At 49.7% G+C, this 23550-nt stretch overlaps 3 protein-coding genes across 5 annotated transcripts; 1 reads left to right on the top strand and 2 right to left on the bottom strand.

The window, feature by feature from the left end:
* The first annotated feature begins 745 nt into the window (after nucleotides 1-745).
* On the top strand, nucleotides 746-4110 carry fktn (fukutin). 2 transcript variants are annotated; one of them, XM_023338537.1, is made up of 10 exons: nucleotides 746-989; nucleotides 1753-1812; nucleotides 1883-2080; nucleotides 2157-2303; nucleotides 2375-2505; nucleotides 2583-2715; nucleotides 2785-2914; nucleotides 2992-3125; nucleotides 3204-3328; nucleotides 3836-4110. In XM_023338537.1, the coding sequence occupies exons 1-10, from the start codon at nucleotides 888-890 to the stop codon at nucleotides 4047-4049; spliced, it is 1374 nt and encodes a 457-aa protein (XP_023194305.1). In that variant the 5' UTR covers nucleotides 746-887; the 3' UTR covers nucleotides 4050-4110. The 2 variants fall into 2 exon arrangements, with proteins under 2 accessions (XP_023194305.1, XP_005813506.1); XM_005813449.2 differs by having other exon boundaries at nucleotides 747-989; nucleotides 1880-2080.
* Nucleotides 4111-4641: 531 nt separating this feature from the next.
* ufc1 (ubiquitin-fold modifier conjugating enzyme 1) lies at nucleotides 4642-6753 on the bottom strand. The gene has a single exon (XM_023338112.1). It carries the CDS (start codon nucleotides 5282-5284, stop codon nucleotides 4772-4774), a length of 513 nt encoding a protein of 170 aa, XP_023193880.1. The 5' UTR covers nucleotides 5285-6753; the 3' UTR covers nucleotides 4642-4771.
* A 763-nt stretch (nucleotides 6754-7516) lies between these two features.
* On the bottom strand, nucleotides 7517-23406 carry ythdc1 (YTH domain containing 1). 2 transcript variants are annotated; one of them, XM_023338111.1, is made up of 16 exons: nucleotides 23073-23406; nucleotides 11957-12058; nucleotides 11570-11835; nucleotides 11126-11498; nucleotides 10972-11034; nucleotides 10810-10904; nucleotides 10603-10711; nucleotides 10406-10523; nucleotides 10252-10336; nucleotides 9987-10141; nucleotides 8770-8849; nucleotides 8606-8642; nucleotides 8494-8533; nucleotides 8350-8412; nucleotides 7907-8095; nucleotides 7517-7836 (listed from the first exon to the last, which is right to left on the bottom strand). In XM_023338111.1, the coding sequence occupies exons 1-16, from the start codon at nucleotides 23098-23100 to the stop codon at nucleotides 7654-7656; spliced, it is 1986 nt and encodes a 661-aa protein (XP_023193879.1). In that variant the 5' UTR covers nucleotides 23101-23406; the 3' UTR covers nucleotides 7517-7653. The 2 variants fall into 2 exon arrangements, with proteins under 2 accessions (XP_023193879.1, XP_023193878.1); XM_023338110.1 differs by having other exon boundaries at nucleotides 11126-11501; nucleotides 23073-23317.
* Between the last annotated feature and the right edge of the window lie 144 nt (nucleotides 23407-23550).

Genomic DNA, 23550 nt, shown 5'->3' with positions numbered 1-23550 from the left:
TACGAATACAAAATAAAAGTACACACACACACATTTACAATTTCTACAAATGTCACATTTTGTAGATATTTACAAATTCAAATCTCCTACGCCTCAGATTTGTGCATAAGTGGTGCGTTTAAATGCTGGTGTGAAGCTGGGACATCTGATTTTTGCTGGGAGTTTGTTGGAAGCTGAAATAAGTCTCAAAAATCCCCGTGCATCGAAACCGATCTGTGTGTATCTGGAGACTCGTGCTACTTATTTAATATTTGGGCGCAGGAGAAGGTTTGAATTCCTATTGATCAGATTTGTGAGGTTGAATCTGTGTGTAGAAATGTTATATTTGTAGAAATTGTAATTGGTGTGTGCCATTTTAATTTGTATTCGTCATTTCTTCATATCTGTATATATGACAAGTAAACTGAGTTATTTTCTTTTTGCGGTTTACTAATCATGTTTCACAGATGCAACCATCCAAAGTTACACACAAAGATGCTTATGGATTACAAATCCAGTATTACACACGCACAGGTATTTTGAGTCTATTTTCCAGTTACCGAAATGAATGAATAGATGTATTTATGAACCCACTAGCCGTAATTTTTGGGTTTAGTAACATTTCCAGAACCTTTGCGTGTTGGATCAGAACCAGGGACGGGCTGGATCCACCTCAGGAGTTCCGGTAGGAAACCGAAAAGACAAATTCAGTCGTCTGATGCATGAAGTCGCTAAAATGATTTTCATTCAAACAGGAAGACGGGACTTTTACTGTGAAGGGGCTGGCAGGAAATGAGCAGCTTCTTCTCTGCTGAACATTAAAGATGGCGGCGGACGGTTTGCGGTGTTTCCTGCCGTAGCCGCGTTAGGATAGCTCGGTTGTGACGTCATGAACGGCTCGGTACCGGATGCCTCGTGTGAACCGGACCTTCGTGTTTGTGCTGCTGCTCGCCAGCAGCTGCGCGTTCCTGCTGTTCCAGCTCTACTACTACCGGAACTACGTCAGCAAGGTGAGGGGCGGGACTCCCCGCTCAGGTAAGATGTTTCTTGTTAAAGAGAGTCCAGGTTCGGCCTGAAGTGGGTCACTTGAGTCACGGTCCGATGCTGATCCTGAAAGATTCCGGAGTTCCAGCTGACGGGCCAGTGGTTCCGGTCCAGGTCCTCTGCCTCACCCCCTCTTCTGTTTCAGGAATTTGGACCGATCAGAACAGTACTGTTGGTTCCTGCTGGTGCTGCACGGTAGAGGTGGAGGCATGAACTCCTCCTGTACTCGCTGGCCCACAGGGGGCGCTGTTGGCTGTGGAATAGTGTTTCCATTCATTATGACACAATCGTTGCTAAGCTAGCTGTAGCTGTAAACAGTTGTTTACATGCAGTACCTCGCAGACCACTAGGGGGGGCCGTGGACAAAAGGCAGGTTGAGAACCGACCCGGAAATCCGACCCAAAAGGTACCAGCAGAACCGAAAGGACAGGCTTAGGATGCCTGGGATGGCCTAGTCAAAGCCCAGATCATTTTAATTGAACGCTTTAATTTAACAAGTGAACAACCCAAAGTTCTGACCCGGTGACAGGACTGAACATGGACCCAAACGGGTTGGCAGCAGGAAGTCCTAGCTCTAACTGAGTCAGTCCTGGTTCTGGACTGGTTCTGGTGCAGAACCAGCCGTGGAGCACTGTGAGTGAAGTTCTGGACCCTCAGACGGGTTCGGTTCAGTCAGACTTGGACTGATCATCAACTGGACCCAGACTAATGGTTCTGTGTGTTCTGCAGGAACCGGGCCTCCACCTGCTGGACTCCGCAGGTCATGTGACATCCAGCCAGGTCCAATGGGTGAGTCAGAACTGGCGTCGACCCGGTCCAGCTCCGCCTCAGCCTGACCCGGTTCCTCTGTCTACAGCAGAACCTGAAGAAGTTCTTGGCGCTGGCCCAGTTCTTTCGGCTGCCGCTGTTCCTGGCCGACAGCGCCGCGCTCGCTCTGCTTTCCCAGGATGCTTTGCGGCAGCGGGACCGGGTGAGGCGCGAGCCGCATTGCAGCTTCCTGTGCACCGGCCGGCCAATCACGTCCTTCGCTCTGCCGGCCAGCCAATGGCAGCTCAGCGTGAGTGTGCCGCCTTCAGGGTCCGGCTTCCTGCTGGAGAACGCGGCTTCCTGTTAACGCCTCCGTCTCTGTGCAGCCTGGCTTCCTATTGGCTGCTGAGCAGAAGGGCTTCCAGCTGCTGGAGGTGAGAGGTCGCGACCCCCGATTGGCCAGCCTGGACACCCTGTCAGGAGAAGAGATCCCGCTGCACTTCCTGTTCCGTCTCCACGGTTACATCATACATGTGGGTCCAGGTGTTGCCGGTTCTGGTTCTGGCAGGTGTCGGGCTGCTGCAATACCTGTCCTTGTCTGCAGGTGGTGCTGCTGTACGAGCGCAGCGGGGGCTACCTGTGGCACGGCGTCCTGCGTCTCAAGGCCGCCGCCGACCCGACCTTTGCCCCCTTTAGGCTGCTGGACTACGGGCGCCATGCCGGGGCCTACGATAGGTCAGCGCCTCCTGGTGGGGGTCATGTTACTGTGACGTCATCTGGATGTGACATCACGTTTGTGTCGCCCCCTGCAGGCCGGAGCTGCTGCTGACTGTCGTGGACGGCCTGGACGTTCGCGTCCCGCGCAACATTTCCCGCTTCCTGGTGCAGCGGCAGGAGGCCCGGTTCCTGGAGTGCCGTTACCATGATGCCCGCAGCTTCCTGCAGGTGGGTTTGTCTGAGGTGAGCCAGGTGCGGAGTCATGTGACCTCTCTCTCTCTCTCTCTCCATGTGCAGCTCTACCCAGACGACTCATCCACGGCGGCGGTGGAGTTCCGGAGGAAAGCGAAGGCGCTGCTGAGGCTAGCGGCGCAGACCCTGGACCGGCTGGACGTCCCGTTCTGGATCAGCAGCGGCACCTGTCTAGGTAACTTTGGTTCCCGCCTCCACTAGAACCACTGGGCTGGCCCGTCACCTTTCCTCTGGCTCTGCCGCCCCCTGCAGGGTGGTTCCGGCAGTGCGGCGTCATCTCCTACAGTCGGGACGTTGACATCGGGATCTTCATCTCTGACTTCCGGCCCCAAATCACGGCGGCGTTCCGAAATGTCGGAATGTCGCTCAAACACCAGTTCGGAAAGGTCCTGGTTCTGTTCTCAGTCGGACCCGGTCGGTTGGATTTAGACTGAAGCGTGGTCTGCTTTTATTTTGAAGGACAGGTGGAGGACAGTCTGGAGCTGTCCTTCCTGGGCGAGGACGTCAAACTGGACATTTTCTTCTTCTACAGAGACGGAGACGTCGTGTGGAACGGAGGAACGCAGGCGAAGAGCGGCAGGAAGTTCAAGTAAGAGTTCTACTTCCTGTTTGTCTCCATGCCCATCTAACACACAGGTGTCAAACTCCAGACCTGGAGGTCCTGCAGCTTTTAGATGAGCCTCTGCTGCAGCACCTGGACAGAATAACGAGGTCGTTAAGGTTCTGGAGAACTGATCTACACCAGGAGGTCATGAAGCCGTTTCATTCCAGGGTTTTGTACCTGTGGCTCATCTAAAACCTGCAGGTCAGCGACTGGAGGACTGGAGTTTGACACCCTGATCTAACAGAACCAGAACCTCCTGGTCCAGGATCTCAGATCAGAACAGGTTTGTCTGTAATGTATGTGAAGGTTTAACTACAGCTACCTTAAAATCCTGTGGTTCCGATCCGCTGGTTCTGATCCATAGATTAATCATGTCAGCAGGAGTTCATATTCCTGAAGGCGCCCCCTGGTGGCGCAGCTCTCTGCCGTCCGCCATCTTCTTCTCTGGTCTTGTTTGTCTGAATGTGAATAATATTTCTTCTTCTTCTCCAGGTACATCTTCCCTTCATTCTCCCTGTGCTGGGCGGAGCTCCTAGAGGTCAAAGTTCGTGTTCCATGTGAAACGCTGGACTACGTGATGGCGAACTACGGCGCCACCTGGAGCGTCCCTGTGAAGAGCTGGGACTGGAAGTCGTCGCCTAGCAACGTCATAGAAAATGGGGTGTGGCCTGTAGCGGAGTGGGCGGGGCTTATCCAGGTGTACTGAGCAGCTGCTACTTTTTTACATCCTGTCTGTCAAACAGGTTTAATAAAACTCTGTTGGGGAACCAGCGCCTCCTGCTGCTCATCATTATTATCACAGTCAGGTTCCACCAATCAGGGACCGGCTCCAGCTCTGACCTCATCGGACCTCCTTTCACTCTGAGGTGGGTTGGGCCCAGTTCTCAGAACCTTATGTGTTCCTTTTCCAGATCCCAACGAGTTCAATCAGAAAAGTTCTGGACCTTCAACAGAACCCTTTGATTCTGCCACACTACAAGGGTGGGACTTCCTGAGCAAAGAGGTTCTGGTACCAGTAAGGTACCAGAACCTTACTGGTACCTTACTGGTACCAGTAAGGTACCAGAACCTTACTGGTACCTTACTGGTACCAGAACCTCTCCTGTGCGAAAGAAACAATTTTAGTTCTGAACCAGGACTCAGAACCTGACTGAGGAAAAAACCTGCAGATCCAGAACCAGGCCCGTTTCATAGAGTGGTGCCGGTTCTGTTATCCAGAAACTGAACAGATTAAAGAACTCCAGAACCATCTGAGGAGCCTGCATGACCCAGTGTGTAGTAACAGAACCAGACAGATACTCAGAACCAGAACTTTATTTTCTGTAGAATCACATTCTCACAGCAGAACCGGAAGTGTTGTTTCTGTAGGACTTTGGTTCCGGCTGACAGTTCCAGAACCGGAACCCTGTACTAATGTCACCTCTGACGTCACTCCGCCACATCACGCGGCTTTTCCTTGTGGACCACGTGACCTTTGCTGATCAGGTCCGGGATTTCCACGGCCAGCCAAGGCGCGAGCCCGAGCGCCATGAGGTGCGCGAGCCCGAAGCGCGGCACGTTGCGCGCCCACAGCGGGGCGAAGTGTTCGGTCAGGCAGATCTTCCCGCCTCGGAACATCTTGGCGGTCTTCCCGTCCAGCTCCGGAACCGCTACTTCCGGCGCTGTTTCCGGGTACGTCACCGGGATGTCGAACTCCACGCGAAACTCGTAGCGCAGTAGCTCGTGTACGAACCAGCAGGTCCCGGTCCAGCGCGTGCCGTCCGGGTTGGACTCCAGCCGGAACCAGTCGTTGTCGGCGGCCTTGTTCTGTTCTACGAACCGGATCAGAGCCTGGTACTCCTCCTTCAGCCGCTGCGGCCACAGCGCGCGCTCCCGCGGGCCCGCGTGCGTCTTCAGGAGCGGGATCTGCGACACGGCTCTGCGCGTGGCTTCGTCCGCCATGGTGCCACGGTTCGGTTCGGTCCTGCTCCGGCTTGTTTGTGTCGGCTCTACTTCACCCTGACGTGGACCTGCGGCTCCAGAGAAACCGGAAGCTGCTGTAACCTTCGGAGCCCTTTCCGGTCCCTTCAAAGCAAAAGCCCCGGCTGGTTCTGTATGATGCTGACCGGATCAGAACCTCAGAGCTGCGAACCAAGCCGTGATGACGTCACTGACACGTTCAAATGGTGAACATAAAGAACCTGCAGCAGGATCTGGGTTTCGAACCGAACAGAACCTGCTGGGTCCAGTTTTAACCTAACGGAACTGCTTAAATCCGAGTTGTAATTCTGAAATGGTTCTGTTTGAAAGGAGCAGAACCGACCAAGCATCCAGTTCCAGTAGGGTCGTTCAGAAACACAACCTCCTCCTTAGACAAAACGTCTTCTAAATGGGCTGAACAGGGGATTACATTTCTTCATCAGTTGATCGACAGGAACAACTTTATGTCATTTGAAGAGTTATGTAGGAAATTTCATCTCCAGAAAAATGATTTCTTTAGATATTTACAGTTGCGCTCTTTTTTTGTCTGGGACTGGGAAAGAGTACTAAATCCCACACCAACAGAAAACCTCCTAATCCATTACCAGAAAGGGGGAGGAGATAAAAAATTGATAACAAAGTTATATAGTGTATTTCTGTCAATGAACCTTAACGAACCACTTGGACAAAACAAAGATGGGAGGCAGAGAGGCCAGAATAATTTCTGACGAAACATGGGAGGAAGTTTGGACTGAGGCACATAGAGTCACAAACTCAAATACGTGGCGGGAATATAAATGGAAAATTATTCGCAGACATTTCAGGACCCTAGATGTAGTTTCCAAGATGGATCCTAAAGTACCAAGCTTGTGTTGGAGAAACTGTGGCTCAGCGGTCCCCAATCATACACACATATTTTGGTCGTGCCTCAAACTTCAAAACTTTTGGGATGAAGTGTACAGGGCTATAAACCAAATGTTCCCAGACGTTATACCAAAGGATGTTACAGTTGCGTTACTTGGTATTATACCAGATGGTTTGCAAGGACGGGCCAAAGTATATCTGTTAAATGTCCTTTTTACAGCAGCCCTGAATGCATTACAATCAGGTGGATGCAGTTGGAGCCACCTGCCTATGACTTATGGATCCAAAAAGTAAGAGAATTGTATAAAATGGAACAGATAACCTCCTCATTAAGACTTCAAAAAACCACTTTTAGCCAGCAGGGGGCAGCAGAAGCTCTGTTGATGTAAATAAGCCCAACAGGTTTGTCTCTTGGCATATGGTGTTTAGCTATCCTGCCCAAAATGAATCCTTATTTTAATGTTGTATGGTGAGGAGTCTACAAATGTGATGCTGAGGCTGTCAGATATCATGCCAAGATGTTTATTTTATGGAAAACTTCATATTGTCAACACTTGTGTTATGTACCATTGGTGTATTATTGCTCTGAAAAAATAATAAAAATGTAAGTTCTAAAAAAAAGAAAAAACAAACAACCTCCGACCCAGGCTGGGCTCTACCTTTCAGAACCACTGTGGTTCTGGACCTCTGACCCGGTCCAGCTTTTCTATTGGCTTGCGAAGTCCAAAATTATTCATACTCCCAGAAGCTTTAGATGGTTTCATGTTTCTTCTGACCAGCAATAATAAAGAACCGGGTCCAAACTGCCGGTTCTGATTCATCTTGAGATTGAGTCACAAACCCCTGACTCCAGCAGGTCTGGGTACTGAACCAGGTCCAAAAGAACTCAGGTCACCAGGTCAAAGTGCTTTCTGGTTTGAGACTTTCATTTGGACCCACTTCAAGGTTCTGAGTTCCCACTGAATGTGGGTCGGATGTTCTGATTCTGCCGGGTCTACAGTTCTGGACTGACGTTCGCTGTGGTGGTTCTGATCCGGATCATCCACATCATTTAACAGAAAGGAGTCTCAGGCTCCGCCCCCTCTGAGCCTCCAATCAGCAGGACAACCAATCAGACAGCAGCAAACCAAACAGGAAGTGACAAAACAGGCAGGTTTCATGTGGAACATTAAAAAACATTTAATATGAAGGATCAAAAAGGAAACATCCAACCTTTCACAATAAAATCACTATTGTTTGTGTCATGTGACCCTGGGAAGGCCCCGCCCTCCTGTTGGCGCCCAGCCTACAGACTGACAGAGCATTCTGGGAAATGAAGTCACCATAAAAAAGTTTTTACGGACTTTCAAATTAAAAGTTTGACCAAAGAAACTTTATTGAAGAAACAGACGTGAACACTGATGATGTCATCCTGCAGCTATTTATACATAATTTGAAAATGAAGGGGAAGTCAGACTGTCAAAATAAGAGCGCTCAGTTCCGTGTGATCACCTGCGGTACCGCCCCCTCTCCTTGTCCCTCTCTCTCTCCCTGTCCCTCGCCCGCTCTCGCTCGCGGTCGCGGCGCGGCCCGCCGCGCTCTCGCTCTCGCTGCCTCTCGCGCTCTCGCCGGCTGCTCACCACCGCCTGCGTGCGCCGCAGGAAGTCGTCCACTCGCATGTCGTAGTCGTGCTGCAAGACAGGAAACAGGAAGTCAGACCCAGAAGGTTTCCCATCACTTTAGAACCGGATCAGAACTCACCGGGCTGGACGCGAAGGCGCGGTGCTGCGGCAAGCGCTGCTTGTCTCTGAAGCGAGGGGGCGGAGCCTCGTGCGGCGGCAGGGAGGGGTGGTGGTGGTGGAAGGCCTGGTGGGGGGGCGGCGGCGGGTGGCTGTGGTGGTAGTAGGGCGGGTGGTGGGGGGGCTGCTGCTCCACGCCGGGGTACGCCGCCTGTCCACACAAACAGGAAGGGTCAGCAGGTTGGAGGAGGGGCTTAGCACCGGTTCCCTCAGCGGGTGGGCTCATGGGAACCAGCAACCATTCAGAACGCTCTAGCTTAACTCCTCTCTGAATGGTCAAATCTAAACCAGTAAAACTTTGGATCAGAACAGAGAACGGCCCTGGCCCCGCCTCCAGGTGCACCGGCCAGGTGAGGTAACTCAGTAAGCTAGCATGCCTGATCCAATCAGAACCAAGAACCATACCAGAGTCTGCCAGGGAGCCGGGGGCCCCACGTTGTGGTGGTAGTCCCTCATGTAGTCGTAGGACTGAAACAGGTGAACACAGGTAGACGTCACACAGGTGAGTGCACCGACATCGCGCCGCAGAGGCCACGCCCCCAGACTCACCCCGTTCAGGAAGACGTCTCGCCTGACGCTGGAGAATCTCCTACAAGAAGAAACATCACGTCTTACTTTCTACCTGAAACTGAGGCCCCGCCCACTGCCAGGTGAGTCTCACCTGTCCACCGGCTGGCTCCGTAGGTCCGGGATGAACCCTGGTGATGAGTAATAGTTAATGACAGGTAAACGTTACCCCGCAAAGCCAACAGGTGAAGAGGCTGAGCTATTTAGTTAGCAAGCTAAACTAGCATGCTAGCAGGCATGTGAACAGGTGATCTGCACCTGGCCGCTGGTTGAAGTCGGGCGGGCCGTCGGCTCGCGGTCGCTTCCTGCCGTGAAGGTCATACTCTTCAGGTCGACGCCTACGTGAACAAGTCCACAATTAAGACACACACACACGGACAAAACCACACACACACACACACTCAGCCTCACACACATCGAGGCAGGTACAGTATTCCCTGAGCGTCGTCTGCAGGCGCCTGACCAGAGAGGCGGGGTCAGAGCAGCCAGGTGCTGCTGCTGTCGTCACGGTGATGAACCCTGGTACGTTACCTGCTGCCGCTCTGATCCTGTCACCATGGCGACAGTTACCCGGTCCACAGACCTGCGCTCAGGTTAGCGTCCTCCCAGCGGCGGTCCTGCGGGTCGGGTCGGTTCTGACCCTGGCTCTAGTCACACTCTCACTCACACAGGAAGGAAACAGAAGAAGCCTCTGGAGGGCGACATACCGCTGCTGGAGCCGTTAGGGAAAACTAACAAACAGTTCCTCATCACGTCCATTACAGACCCTCTTATTTTGAAAGGGTGATGGTGATGATGATGGTGCAGTCCTGTTAATCAACACCGAAAGCCCCGCCCCTTAGAGCCCAAGCCCCGCCCCCTCCATACCAACAGTCCTGAACACAAGCAACCAATCGGGGCGTTCCGGCGTCCGTCGGCTCCTCCCACCGGCGCCAGATCAGTCCATCAGCCCCCCTGGCCCCTACAGTCTGCCCCAGCAGGGGGGTGAGGGGGGGACAACACTGTCCTTCAGGTGGGGGGGGGCCCTGCTGTCAGTCCAAAAGTCCTTTGTTTCTGTGATTTACCTCACAGAAAGCCAGGAAGCCCCGCCCCCAGCCACGCCCACCTGCTCAAAGCCAGAAACAGTTCCACCCCCCACCCCCATCAGTCCATCGTCCTTTTATTCTGAAAGGTCAGCCACAGTCCGACTACCCGCCAAACAACTTCCTGCAAAGACAAAATTTCATCATGAGAGAAATTCCATCTTGCGTCGCTCTGCCGCCGCCATCATCAGCAGGCGGCGCTCCAATCACACATCAACTCCTCAATCTGGTGACCTCATCACGCCGCCGGGGAACTACTTCCTGCCTGACTCAAAGCTTCAACCAGAACGGCGCAACAACAGAGCGGCGCCGTGTCCGTGGTCCGGCAGCAGATGGCGCCACGATGCGGCGGCAGAACAGGAAGCGGGGGGAGGAGCTCGGTGATTGGCTAACCTTCCCGGCTCGCGCTGCGGCGGGCGGCCACGCGGCCGCAGCTCTGACGGCGTCTGGCCCTTCTGACGCACGCGCCGCGCCACGTGGTGCACGTCCACGCTCTCGTCCAATGGGAACAGGGCGCACAGCTGGGCGCCCACCTTCGGCTGGATCTCCTGTAACAGAGCGCACGGTTGGGGAGGAACCGGGACCAGAGCCGGGACCAGAACCGGGACCAGAGCCGGGACCAGAGCCGGGACCAGAGCCGGGACCGGGACGGGCTCACCTGGCCGTCCCGTCCGATCTTCACAGGTTTGTTGTCGTTCCAGGGGTTGAACAGGTGAGCCGTCTTGATGAAGGGCAGCTCCCTCCTGCAACACAGGGCTGTCAGAACCAGGTCCGACCAGAACCGGGTCGTCCAGATTCCGGAAGCAGCTGACCTGCAGAGCCAGTCGATCTTGAAGACTCCGCCCAGCATCTTGGCGTTCATCCCAGCAGGAAGAACCCAGTGGATCGGAGAACCGTCATGATGTGACTCTGACGACAGGCGAGCGAAACCTGCAGGAAACAGGAAGTCAGAGACATGGAAATAGGAAGTCATAGCGATGAGGAGGAATCTGGAAACAGATGAAGGTACCTTGGAACTTGCCGCTCTCCCTGACGGAGAAGACGAGGATGACGCTGCGCGCCGACTGGAAGGCGGCGTTCAGTTTCTTCTCGTTGACCGGCAGCGTGGACCAGACGCCCTGAAGGCAAGACGCGGTCGCCATGGAGACAGAGCACAGTAATCAACATTAGTGCATGTCGGCGCCGGCACCGAAGGCAGAGGAAGCCGTGGACCGACCTTGGCCTTGGCCAGGGAAACGTTCTCATGGTTGTTGCTCTTGATGAGGAAGAAGCGGGCTTCCCGCAGGATGTAGCGTAGCTTGCTGGTGGGATCTGCAACAACAGAGGCGTGTTCAGTCAGCGGGCCAGGTTGGTACCGCCGGGTCGGGAAGGTTCTTACTCTCCATTCCTTTCCGAACAGCTCGAACCGACGACGACAGCTTCTCTCGCTTCTTCTCCGACCCTTTCAGAATAAAAACACAGCACTGATTTCAGAATAAAAGCACAGCACAGATTTCAACGGCGGGGTGAATGGCGGTTGTTGCCATGGTTACCTGAAGCTTCGGAGGCGGAGCCTGAGTGTCCCGACTCTCCATCCGAGAAACTGACGGAGGAGGCGGAGCGAGAGTCGCCGGCCTCGCTGCGCGTGTCGTAGTCGTTGCCGTCGCCATGGCGCTCATCGTATTCATCCTCCTCCTCATCTTCATCCTCCTTCTCTCCCTCTTCTTCCTCCTCTTCCTCCTCCATGCCCTCTTCCCCCTCCTCCTCCTGATTATCTTCCTCCTCTTCCTCCTCCTCATCGTCGCCATGCGAGGCGGCGGGGGAGGAGCTTCCCGACGCCGGCTCTGAGCTGTACTCTGCCTCCTCATCTGATTGGTTGTCTTCGCCGTGAGGGGAGGGGCTCACTCGCCTCTCGTCGCGCCGCAGCTTCTAAACACAAACAGGAAGTGAGCGGTGGCGTGAGTGTCAGGCGGCCCGCTCAGGGCGAGGGGCGTTACCCGGCTCAGAGCCTCCACGCCACGCTGCGGCTCCCGGCGCCGGCCGTCCTCCGCGCCGCGGCTCCGCGGGCCCTCTCGGGCTGGGCGCCGCCCCTTTCGCTCCTCGTAGTACTCGTGATGGTAGGCGGCGGTGTGGCGGCGCGGACTGGACGCCTTCTTGGAGCTCAGCGCCCGTTTCCCAGAAGACCTGGAGGGGGCGTGGCCTGACGAGGGGCGGAGCCTCTTCACATCCTGGCTTTCCGATCGCTCGCGCTTCCTCTTCACTCCTGAGAGGGAGAGGACAGGCTGATGACGTCATAGCCGCTGCTGTGACATCATTGCTTACAGTGGCTGAACCGATCCCAGAACCAGAACACAGTCCAGGCTCTGAGGGAGGCGGTTCCGTACCTTTCTTGTCGCTGACTTCACGCTCTGTCTCCGGATTGTAGAGCTCGTCATCCTGATCCGGCGCTTCGGTCAGAAGATCCTCCAGAACGTTCAGTTCCCCGTCTGAAACAGAACCGAGTTGCTGAGGACGTCCAAGAAACGCAGAGGGACAGAGACGGGGGGACAGCGGCCCCTACAGGACATTCTGGGTCAGTTTTTTTTCCCCTGGTGGCGGTTCTGGTAGGGGACTGGAACCAATCAGAGGCCAGCTCACGTGTGTGTACAGATGCGTTAGCTGCTATTGCTAACAGCCACTCAGCTTTACCTGACAGTGCGTTGCTGAGTAAAGGTAGAGAGAAACAAGCGGTGCTAAGGTTGGTTCCTACCTCAGAATGAAATGTTTCTGGTTTTAAACTGTTTGCAGTTCAGCCTGAAACTTTTCAGGATTTTATTTATAACTGAACATTTTCGAAATGGAATCAAAAACCTTAAACCAAAGAATGACTTTTCATCATATTATTATATTCTAATTTGATTTTACTGTTGAATCAAATGACTTTCAGTTGGCTCCGGTGGTGGGGGAGGAAGCCGGTCAGACCTGGCAGGCCCAAACGTGTCATCCAACTCATTGCTCTGGTTTGGGGGATATATTTGGATTAGTTATTTTGAAGTGAACTTGATGAATATTATCTGATCATTGATCTGGAATTATGATCCTAAATAAAACTGACAGCGTCCAAAATGAAGCCTGACTGGAATCTTTTTGCCTTCAAAAACCAAATTAAAACTACAAAAATAATCAACCAGTGCTTGGGCTGCCACCTTATCGTGGTGGAGGGGTTTGAGGGCCCCAATGATCCTAGGAGCTATGCTGTCTGGGGCTTCATGCCCCTGGTAGGGTCACCCAAAGCGGACAGGTCTTAGGCGAGGAATCAGACAAAGCGCAGCCCGAAGACCCCAATGATGAGTAAAAACATTGGACTTGGTGTTCCCTCGCCCGGACGAGGGTCACCGGGGCCCCACTATGGAGCCAGGCCTGGAGGGGGGGCACGATGGCGAGCGTCTGGTGGCCCGGTCGGGCTCAGCCTGAAAAGGAAACATGGGTCCCCCACCTATGAGAGGCCAAAGGGGTCGGGTGCAGTGTGTGATGGGTGGCGGCCGAGGGAGGGGGCCCTGGTGGTCCGATCCTCGGCTGCAGAAGCTGGCTATTGGGACGTGGAGTGTCACCTCTCTGGTGGGGAAGGAGCCGGAGCTAGTGTGGGAGGTTGAGAGGTTCCGGCTAGAAATAGTCGGTCTCACCTCGACGCATGGCTCTGGTTCTGGAACCAGTCTCCTTGAGAGGGGCTGGACATACTTCCACTCTGGAGTTGCCCAAGGTGAGAGGCGTTGGGCAGGAGTGGACATACTTGTTGCTCCCATCTTGGCGCCTGTACGTTGGGGTTTACCCCAGTGAAAGAGAAGGTAGCCTCCCTCCGCCTACGGGTGGGGGGACGGGTTCTGACTGTCATTTGTGCTTACGGGCCGAAGCACAAATGAACCGATCCCAGATCGGGACCGGTTCAGCATATTCACCCTTTTTGTAGTCCTTAGAGGGGGTACTGGAGAGTGCCCCTCCTGGGGACTCCCTTGTTCTGCTGGGGGACTTCAACGCTCATGTGGGCAACGACAGTGAGACCTGGAGGGGCGTGGTTAGGAGGAACGGCCCCCCCGGTCTGAACTCGAGCGGTGTTCTGTTGTTGAACTTCTGTGCTCATCATGGATTGTCCATAACGAACACCATGTTCAGGCATAAGGGTGTCCATATGTGCACTTGGCACCAGGACACCCTAGGCCGCAGTTCGATGATCGACTTTGTCATTGGATCTGCAGCCGTATGTCTTGGACACTCGGGTGAAGAGAGGTGTGGAGCTGTCCACTGACCACTACCTGGTGGTGAGTTGGCTCCGGTGGTGGGGGAGGAAGCTGGTCAGACCTGGCAGGCCCAAACGTGTGGTGAGGGTCTGCTGGGAACGTCTGGCAGAAGCTTTAACTCCCATCTCCGGCAAAACTTCGAACACGTTACAGGGGAGGTGGGGGACATGAAGTCTGAGTGGACCATGTTTCGTGCCTCCATTGTCGAGGCGGCCGATCAGAGCTGTGGCCACAAGGTTGCATGTCGCGGCAGCCACCCTCGAACCCGTTGGTGGACACTTTCGGTGAGGGATGCCGTCAGGCTGAAGAAGGAGTCCTATCGGGCCTTTTTGGCCTGTGGGACTCCGGAAGCAGCTGATGGGTACTGGCAGGCGAAGCAGCATGTAGCCCAGGTGGTTACTGAGGCAAAAACTCGGGCATGGGAGGAGTTTGGAGAGGCCATGGAGAAAGACCTCCGTACGGCTTCGAGGCGATTCTGGTCCACCATCCGGCGTCTCGAGGGGGGGAAGCAGTACGGCACCAACACTGTTTATAGTGGGGATGATGTGCTGCTGACCTCTACTCGGGACGTTGTGGGCCGGTGGGCAGAATACTTCAGAGACCTCGTCAATCCCACCAACATGCCTTCCATTGAGGAAGCTGAGCCTGGGGACTCTGGGTTGGGCTCTCCAATCTCTGGGGACAAGGTCGCCGAGGTGGTTAAAAAGCTCCTCGGTGGCAAGGCTCCGGGGGTGGATGAGATCCGCCCGGAGTTCCTTAAGGCTCTGGATGTTGTAGGGTTGTGTTGGCTGACGCAACTCTGCAATATTGCATGGACATAGGGGCAGTTCCCCTGGATTGGCAGACTGGGGTGGTGGTCCCCCTGTTCAAAAAGGGGGACCGGAGGGTGTGCTCCAATTATAGAGGGGTCACACTCTTAAGCCTCCCTGGCAAGGTCTATTCAGGGGTCCTGGAGAGGAGGGTCAGTCGGATAGTCGAACCTCAGATTCAGGAAGAGCAGGGTGGTTCTGGATCTGGTCGTGGAACACTGCCCCAAGTGGAGGAATTCAAGTATCTCAGGATCTTGTTCACGAATGAGGGAAGAAGGGAGCAGGAGATCAACAGGCGGATTGGCGCAGTGTCTGCCGTCAACCGGGCGCTTTACCGGTCCGTCGTGGTGAAAAGAGAGCTGAGCCAAAAAGCGAAGCTCTCAATTTACCGGTCGATCTACGTTCCCACCCTCATCTATGATCATGAGCTTTGGGTCATGACCGAAAGAACGAGATCGCGGATACAAGCGGCTGAAATGGGTTTTCTATTTGGGTGTCTGGGCTCTCCCTTAGAGAGAGAAGCTCAGTCAGCCGGGAGGGACTCAGAGTAGAGCCGCTGCTCCTTCACATCGAGAGGAGCCAGTTGAGGGGCATCTGGTCAGGATGCCTCCCTGGTGAGGTGTTCTGTGCACGACACTATGTCTCTCAGGTGGCCTGGGAACGCCTTGGGATTCCCCTGGAGGAACTGGAACAAGAGGCTGGGGAGGGAAGTCTGGGCCTCCCTTCTGAAACTGCTAGCCCCGTGACCCGACTCCAGATAGGTGGAAAAAGATAGATGGATGGATAGATGGACTGAAAATAATCAGATTAAAGACAGAAAAACTATTTTTAGTGAACCGGACCTCACTCGAAGCCTTTCTGAGGGACGGTGAAGACACGTCCAGACAGGGACATGTCTCCAGCAATATTTCCTAAACCTTTTTTCCTTCATGTTCCTGCATCTATACGGACTTTTCAAAATAAAATGTAAATGACGAGTCCTCTCAGTGACTGGCGGGTTGGACACCACGTTGAGTCAGGAATATCAGAGGTCTGGAAAATCACACAATCAAGCAAAGAATCTGGATAACGGACACATCGCTGTGCTGCTAACCGACACCGCTACAACGGCAACATAAGGCCCTCGTTTCACAGCCAGCAAAATGGTTTCATTAAAAATATATGAAGATCGTTGGTTAACTTAGACTTAGACTGACTTTATTATCATTTTGCATGCACAGGGTGTCAGGACAATATTTTGAGGTTCTAATGTTATGAGGTTACTCCAGAATAAAAATATAAATATAGAATATAAAGTGCAGTAATGACAGTAAAATAGAAGTTATTTAGCTCTGTACATGTGCAAGGTATGAAGTGGAGACCAGTTTTTAAGTGCAGTCCAGTTAAGAGTTCAGCAGTCTGATGGCAAGTGGGAAAAAGCTGTTTCAGAACCTGGTGGACCTGCACCGGATGCTGCAGAACCTCTTTCCAGAGGGCAGCAGGGAGAACAGTCCATGGTGGGGGTGTGAGGGGTCACTGATGATGTTTCTGCCTCGGGACACGCAGCGCTGGGATGAAATGTCCTGAATGGAGGGAAGGGGGGCCCCGATGATCCTCTCTGCTGTCCGCACCACTCTCCTCACGTTCTTCCAGTCGGAGGCGCTGCAGCCTCCACACCACACAGAGAGGCAGCTGGTCAGAATGCTCTCTATGGTGCTTCTGTAGAACGTCTTGAGGATGGGCGGGGGCAGGGGCAGGCAGGAACCTGCGCTGCACTTCGGTGTGTTTCGGTTCAGTTAGCACCAAAATACATCGACTTTCTGACAAATCATCAGTGGAGCAGGTGCTTAACTTAGCGAACCAATCACAGCGGCCGTTGAGGTGATCGCTTATTAATGATCAAAACATGAAAATTCAAAAACAGAAAACTAACGGACTGAATGTTCTGGGGTTTTGTGCACTTTTTGCCTGAAATGTTTATGTTCCTGATGTAATCTGTGCTCTGTGTGCTCATGCAGCTGTTGCCATGGCAACAGGTCTGCATGTGATGTTAGCATGTAATGCTGGTTAAAACAGAGAAACCAGACTGTTGATAGATCTGTATCCAGAGAAAATACAGACTTTACACATCCAAACATCTCAGCTTTAATTTAAGTCACATTAAATAGAAATTGGATCATAAATATGGGGCCATTTTTGGCTTCCTGCTCATCCTGCACTGAACCGTCTGGACACAACTCCATGCACAGTAAAGGCTCCTGCAGGTTTATGTCACTAGCTGCAGCGGCTAACCGGCCAATACAGTAACATATGATCCCTCTGCTCCACAACAGCCCCCAAAAATCCCACTGAACATCTTTTCATGTGACCTGCAGAATCACAGCTGAGACAGAAAAACATATGAAGATGAATTAAAACCTGTCTTATTGTATAATTTTACTGTAAAGAAATATGTTTGCTATATTAAAGACGCATCATATCTGAACCACACCAATAAAAATACAAAGTTTCACTGACAAGGATTCATTTGGCTTCAGTTATTCTGCTTTTAATACCATTTTGATTTTTATGGAATCTATTGTTTCTGAGCATTTCATAAGATCGGGTGATAAAAGGAAACTGTATTATTGTGATAATTCTTCACAGAAAATATTACTGAATTTTTTAACTATTTTCAACTGTAGGCAACCACTGAGCAAATATAGGCCATAAAATAAAATATGACTGAAAAATTCATTTTTTTAGTAATTTCATCACTAACAGACATTAAATGGATGCATTAGACGACTGATGTTTTAACATATTTATATCTTTCAGTATGTTTAATGCCTGATAAAAAGTTATTTTCAAAAAGTATTAATGTGAAAGCCTCACCAGGACGTATATCCTAACTTATTGAATGGCATTCATATTTAAATTTTGGCCTTAGAAAAATGAAGAGGCCTTCCAGCAGCTGCATAGCGCCCCCTGTCTTCCCCACCACCTTCCTGCACAGCCTTGTTCAAAGTCCTGCTGCTCAGAAGCTTTGCCGCGTTTATGAAAGTTCATTTCTGTTGTTCTTTAGTTTGTCCAGCAGATGAACTATAATTAATTAAAAACTGACCCACAATGTTCAGCAAAGAGCGAATGAACAATCAGCAGATTATAATCCGATTACAGCGGAGCCTACTGGCTGATATTGAGGAAAGTATAGATCACCACCGACTTGATCACTGATTCTTTTAGAGTCGGTCCTGCATGTTTTATTCTCTCCCTGGTTTTAGTAACAACTTTTCCAGCATGTCAGTGTTCTTCTTAATGAGCCATCATTGGATGCAGGAGCGTTAAACCAGGGAGAGACTGAAACATGCAGGATGCCGGTGTTATGCCGAGAACATGCCTGCCGAGTAGGCCTGTCGCGATAAACGATAAATCGATTAATCGTACGATAAATTAAAACTATCGACGTCATTTCAATTATCGGCATTATCGTCTCTTCCAGCCTTTTTCTCTTTCTGTTGATGACACTGAATGAAAAAAGGTTCAACTCCGGTTCTCTCCACTGACCTCTGACCTCATTTCCTCAGTGTAAAGCCCAGCGCAGACGACACGATCTTAGAGCTGTCGGCTGATTGTCGGCCCATTTTTAAAACCTGACAGATCACACATTAGCCGACAGAAATCCTAGGTATAACGGTTCGATCGGTTCGTTCCTGCCGTGTGGTGTCCAACAATGGGCACAAAATAATGGCCACAAGTTCAGTGAACTAATTTTAAAACCAGGCATTAATCAATGTTTTACTACAATCTACATGCAATGCATGTGGCTAGTGTCAGCGTAAAGTCCTGACTGAATGAAAATCATTAATGATAATGATAGGGTTAGGGTTAGACATTAATGTTGTTTCCACATATCATCTCCAATGTCCGCTGGACTTCGGGTTGCGCTGTGTCAGCTGTTTGGGATTCCTAGGCCTGTCACGATAGCAAATTTTGCTGAGCGATTAATTGTCTCAAAAAATTATTGCGATAAACGATAATATTGTCTGAAGACCTTTTTACACTGATTTAATGGAAATGACGTAATAATGCATGTGATTTCCTGCCAAAGATAGATACACTTTATTTTCAAAAGAATATTTAACACTGGAACTGATAAACAAAATAAACCAAACAACCAAAAACAAAAATAAAATGGATTCTCAGTCTCCATTAACAATAAATGTACTTGAATAAAAACTAAACAACATAAAGCCAAAGTGGAAATAAATACTGCATTCAACCAAAAGAGTGCAGATTATGAAGTGTGTATATTATGTTGCCCTTCAGTAATAATTAGATTTAAATAGAGAAGATGGGCACATCGACTACCTGATGCAATAATTCACACTACATGATTTTTTGCTCCTATTTTTCCCCTTATGACAATCTTAGATCGTTGGTCTTTCTAAGATTGTGTGGTGTGTTACGGTAGATCGTTGTTGCCGCTCTGATCTAAATCAGGTTTTTCCCCGACTGGGATCTTTAACTACACCTGTTGAATGTGACAGGTAGCCAATCAGAAAGCGCAGATTCTCCTCTGTGTTTTCTGAGGGGAAATTATGGAGGGGAATCCCAAACAGCTGACACGGAGCAACCCGAAGTCCAGCCTAGTGGAAACAACATTAATGTTTATTCAACATGCAAAGAATATAGAAATGACAAGAGGAGGAGTTGGAGCCAAATTGCTACCGCAGTTGATAAACCCGGTAACTTTTCAGCTGTTCTTCGTTAACGTGACATAAACAGGTTCTAATGATTTTCATTCAGTCAGGACTTTACGCTGACACTAGCCACATGCATTGCAGGTAGATTGTAGTAAAGCTTTGATTAATGCCTGGTTTTAAAATTAGTTCACTGGACTTGTAGCCATTATTTTGTGCCCATTGTTGGACACCACACGGCAGGACCGAACCGATCGAACCGTTATACCTAGGATTTCTGTCAGCTAATGTGTGGTCTGTCTGGTTTTAAAAATGGGCCGACAGCCCTAAGATCGTGTCGTCTGCGCTGGGCTTTACACTAAGGAAATGAGGTCAGTGGAGAGAACCGGAGTTGAGCCTTTTTTCATTCTGTGTCATCAACAGAAAGAGAAAAAGGCTGGAAGAGACGATAATGCCAATAATTGAAATGACGTCGATAGTTTTAATTTATCGTACGATTAATCATTTATCGTTTATCGAGACAGGCCTAGGGATTCCCTTCCGTAATTTCCCCTCAGAAAACACGGAGGAGAATCCGCGCTTTCTGATTGGCTGCCTGTCACATTCAACAGGCTGAGTTAAGATCCCAGTGGGGAAAAAACCCCTGATTTAGATCGGAACGGCAACGACGATCTACCGTAACACACCACACAATCTTAGAAAGACCAACGTTTTAAGGTTGTCTTAATTGGAAAAGTAGCAGCAAAAAGTCATGTAGTGTGAATTATTGCATCATGTAGTCGATGTGCCCATCTTCTCTATTTAAATCTAATTATTACTGAAGGCAGTAGCGGCTGGTGCTAAAAAAACTGAGGGGGGCGCACACAAACAAACAAATGAAAAACAAACAAAACAAATCTTAAAAAATAGCACTATTTGAACATGAATTTTGCCCTCCTTTCCTTCTGCCCTGCAAATTTCTCAATTACATTCTTGTTAAAGTCAGTCATCTCTGTGACTAGTCTTTTCTCCATTGACAACATGGCCAATGCATTCAGCCTGTCCTGAGTCATTGAGTTTCTCAGAAAAGTCTTGATTCTTTTCAGAGTTGAAAAGCACCTTTCAGCTATGCTAAGTTTCCCCCAAAAACTTAGCTTCATTGCATTGTCTAGGTGGCTGCGGCTGTTTTCGTGCTGTTTGCATTTTTCTGAAAGATGTTTTAAGTCTCTTACTCCAGTTGTTGTCCACATTGCCTCCGTGCCAGAACTTTGAAATAGCAAACACGGAAAGCGGTAAAATGCATTGCTTAATGCAAACGTAACCGTGAATCGACCTAACGAGCTGCAGCTGCGCTAATGAGTCGAATCGGGGATTGTCCAATCACACAATGTTTTAAAAAAATTAGCCAGTACTGACGCTCTACCAGTAATGACACAACAAAATGGGTGTGTCCGGGACGCAGAGCGCTGCGACCTGTGGAAAACCTTAAACAACCAATTAAAAGTCAGCCTCAGATCACCTGCTTGCCAAAAGTTGATGCGCCTACATACACTCTCATTAGGACGGCGCCCTGCACATAGGAAGTGTGCACAATGTGAGCAATTAGAATTATGTATTTACTATTTTAATAAATTCTAACATGTCTATTGGACACACAGTATGAATAAATACATTTCTAAGTATTTTGCAGTTCAGAATAGAAATCATTTATTATCTAAACAATTTAAAGGGGGCGGCGCCCAAGCGCCCCCTACTGGCCAGCCGCCACTGACTGAAGGGCAACATAATATACAGACTTCATAATCTGCACTCTTTTGGTTGAATGCAGTATTTATTTACACTTTGGCTTTATGTTGTTTAGTTTTTATCAAGTACATTTATTGTTAATGGAGACTGAGAATCCATTTTATTTTTGTTTTTGGTTGTTTGGTTTATTTTGTTATCAGTTCCAGTGTTAAATATTCTTTTGAAAATAAAGTGTATCTGTCTTTGGCAGGAAATCACATCATTATTACATCATTTCCATTATATCAGTGCTAAAATGTCTTCAAACAATATTATCGTTTATCGCAATAATTTTTGAGACAATTAATCGCTCTGCAAAATTTGCTATCGTGACAGGCCTACTGCCGAGAATTGCATGCCTTGTCGCGGGAGCGCGCATCCCTCTAAACTCTCGCATATTAATGAGAAAACGGACTGAATTATGACCGAACAGGAAACTTTTGAAAATATTCGTAACATTATCACGTTTCTTAACCATGTAAGCCATAAAACGGTGGGTTTTATTTCGCAGATTAATTATCTAAAAAAAAAATATGTCTACATAATCACATTTGTTCCCATAACTGCTGGTATAAGTTTTATATCAATAGGATAATATTTGAGGAAAATAGGGAGGGCACGCAGATATCGGCAGGAACAAAATCCATATTGCCAAAAAATGCATCCCCTGCTAACATGGAGAAATAAAGAGTTAAGAATGAAATAACTTTTTCTACATAATCACATTTGTTCCCTTAACTACTGATATTAGTTTTATATCAATAGGATAATATTTGGGGAAAATAGAGGGGGCATGCAGATATCGGCAGGCTAATAATAGGCTTTGCCAAAAAATGCATCCCCTGCTAACATGGAGAAATAAAAAGTTAAGAGGAATTTGACCTTTTCTACGTAATGACACTTGTTCTCTGAGCTACTTCTGTAAGTTTCATATCAGCAGGACAATAGACAGGGGATACAAATATTGGCAGGCTCAGAAATTAAAATCATCCCCCTACATTAATAGACTAGACAGTAAAGGATGATATAAAATGTTCTACATAATGGGATTCTGTTTTGTAATGCTTTAAGCCATTATGGTGTTAAAAGAAAAATCGGGGAATTTCAAACCATCTGCGGAGAACATTTTCATCAGACACTGAAAAACGTTTGACTCATGTGTCTCAATAAAGCTGTAAAAACCGTATTTATTTCAATTAATCTGCGAAATAAAACCCACCGTTTTATGGCTTACATGGTTAAGAAACGTGACAATGTTACGAATATCTTCAAAAGTTTCCTCTTCGGTCAGATTTCAGTCTGTTTTCTGATCAATATGGAGAGTTTAGAGCGATGCGCGCTCCCGCGACAGGGCATGCAATTCTCGGCAGGCAGCTAGCTATGTTAGCTACATAACACCGGCCCTCAGGGGCCCAGTTTGGGCTCCACTGGCTTAGACACGTTCAGAATCTGTAACTAACTCAAAATACCCAACTAGACGTGTTCATGGCTTTGAGGTGGCCAGTAACATTAACCAATCAGCACCACTCTTCTCATTAGGATGAACAAAGAAAAAATGGTTGTTTTCACGTTTATATTAGCTTCTAATATAAAAACATTAGAAGCTAATGTTTTTATTTCAAGTTGCATTATATATTAAGTTGTGTTATCGCGGGGCAATTTCAGGTTAGGTTGTCCGTGAGTGTTTGCCAAGTGATCCTCAGCCTGAAGAAGTTAGATAAACACTACTTAGAGAGAGAATCACCTCTAGAAACGGATCATTTTCTACAGATGCACTGAAGCAGTCAGGAACAAAGACGCCGCCGTGTTGCTAATGCTAATAGCGTCCATTAGCTGCTAGCACCGCTAGCTCCGCTGCTGGTCAGTGATTCTCCTGTGTGCACCGACAGGTATACATATCAGGTAGATATAGTGTGAATTTCGCGGGTGTTTGGTCAATATTGATAAATAAATACGTCACCGTGATGCTAATGCTAACAGCTAATGGCCTACCTTTGTCCTCGCGCCGGTCGGCCGCCATGACGCGCTCAGTGACGTTCTCCTGTCTCAAGGGCAGAAAACTGAGATGGACTGACTGGTTTTACTGGAAATAACACAAACCCCCTAAAAACCACCAAGAAGACCAGTTAGACCATCTGGAGGAGTCAAATAGCCAACTGCGTCTGCGGCTGGCGCTGCTGCTTCTTGTTATGGAGATAATGGCGTAAAGAACAACATGGCGAATTACCGCCACCTACAGGTGAGGAGGATCAGGACAAGCAAGTCTTACAAACAAAACTTTCTTCCAGTGGTTCTTAACCTGGGTTCGGTCGAACCCCAGGGGTTCCATGAGTCGGCCTCAGGGGTTCGGCGGAGGTAAACACACACCTGTGTAAAGTCGTGATGACCCGCCCCGCTTGGCCATCACTGGCTGCAGAGGATCATGTTACATTGCTCGGCCAATCAGGGCTGCGGGGCATTTAGTGCGTGC

Source organism: Xiphophorus maculatus, chromosome 8, assembly GCF_002775205.1.
Source record: "Xiphophorus maculatus strain JP 163 A chromosome 8, X_maculatus-5.0-male, whole genome shotgun sequence".
In the NCBI taxonomy this organism is placed as follows: Eukaryota; Metazoa; Chordata; class Actinopteri; order Cyprinodontiformes; family Poeciliidae; genus Xiphophorus; species Xiphophorus maculatus.
This window is presented reverse-complemented; position numbering and strand designations above follow the sequence as displayed.

Bases quoted from the DNA above. Each gene is read 5' to 3' on its own strand.
- ufc1 (XM_023338112.1), bottom strand. From the start codon at position 5,284: ATGGCGGACGAAGCCACGCGCAGAGCCGTGTCGCAGATCCCGCTCCTG.
- fktn (XM_005813449.2), top strand. From the start codon at position 888: ATGCCTCGTGTGAACCGGACCTTCGTGTTTGTGCTGCTGCTCGCCAGC. The intron at 990-1,752 runs GTGAGGGGCGGG...TGTGTTCTGCAG, and splicing joins ACCGGAACTACGTCAGCAAG to GAACCGGGCCTCCACCTGCT. The intron at 2,716-2,784 runs GTGGGTTTGTCT...CTCCATGTGCAG, and splicing joins ATGCCCGCAGCTTCCTGCAG to CTCTACCCAGACGACTCATC.
- ythdc1 (XM_023338110.1), bottom strand. From the start codon at position 23,100: ATGGCGGCCGACCGGCGCGAGGACAAAG. The intron at 11,035-11,125 runs GTAACCATGGCA...TTATTCTGAAAG, and splicing joins CTCCGCCTCCGAAGCTTCAG to GGTCGGAGAAGAAGCGAGAG. The intron at 10,337-10,405 runs GTCAGCTGCTTC...CCTGTGTTGCAG, and splicing joins AAGATCGACTGGCTCTGCAG to GAGGGAGCTGCCCTTCATCA.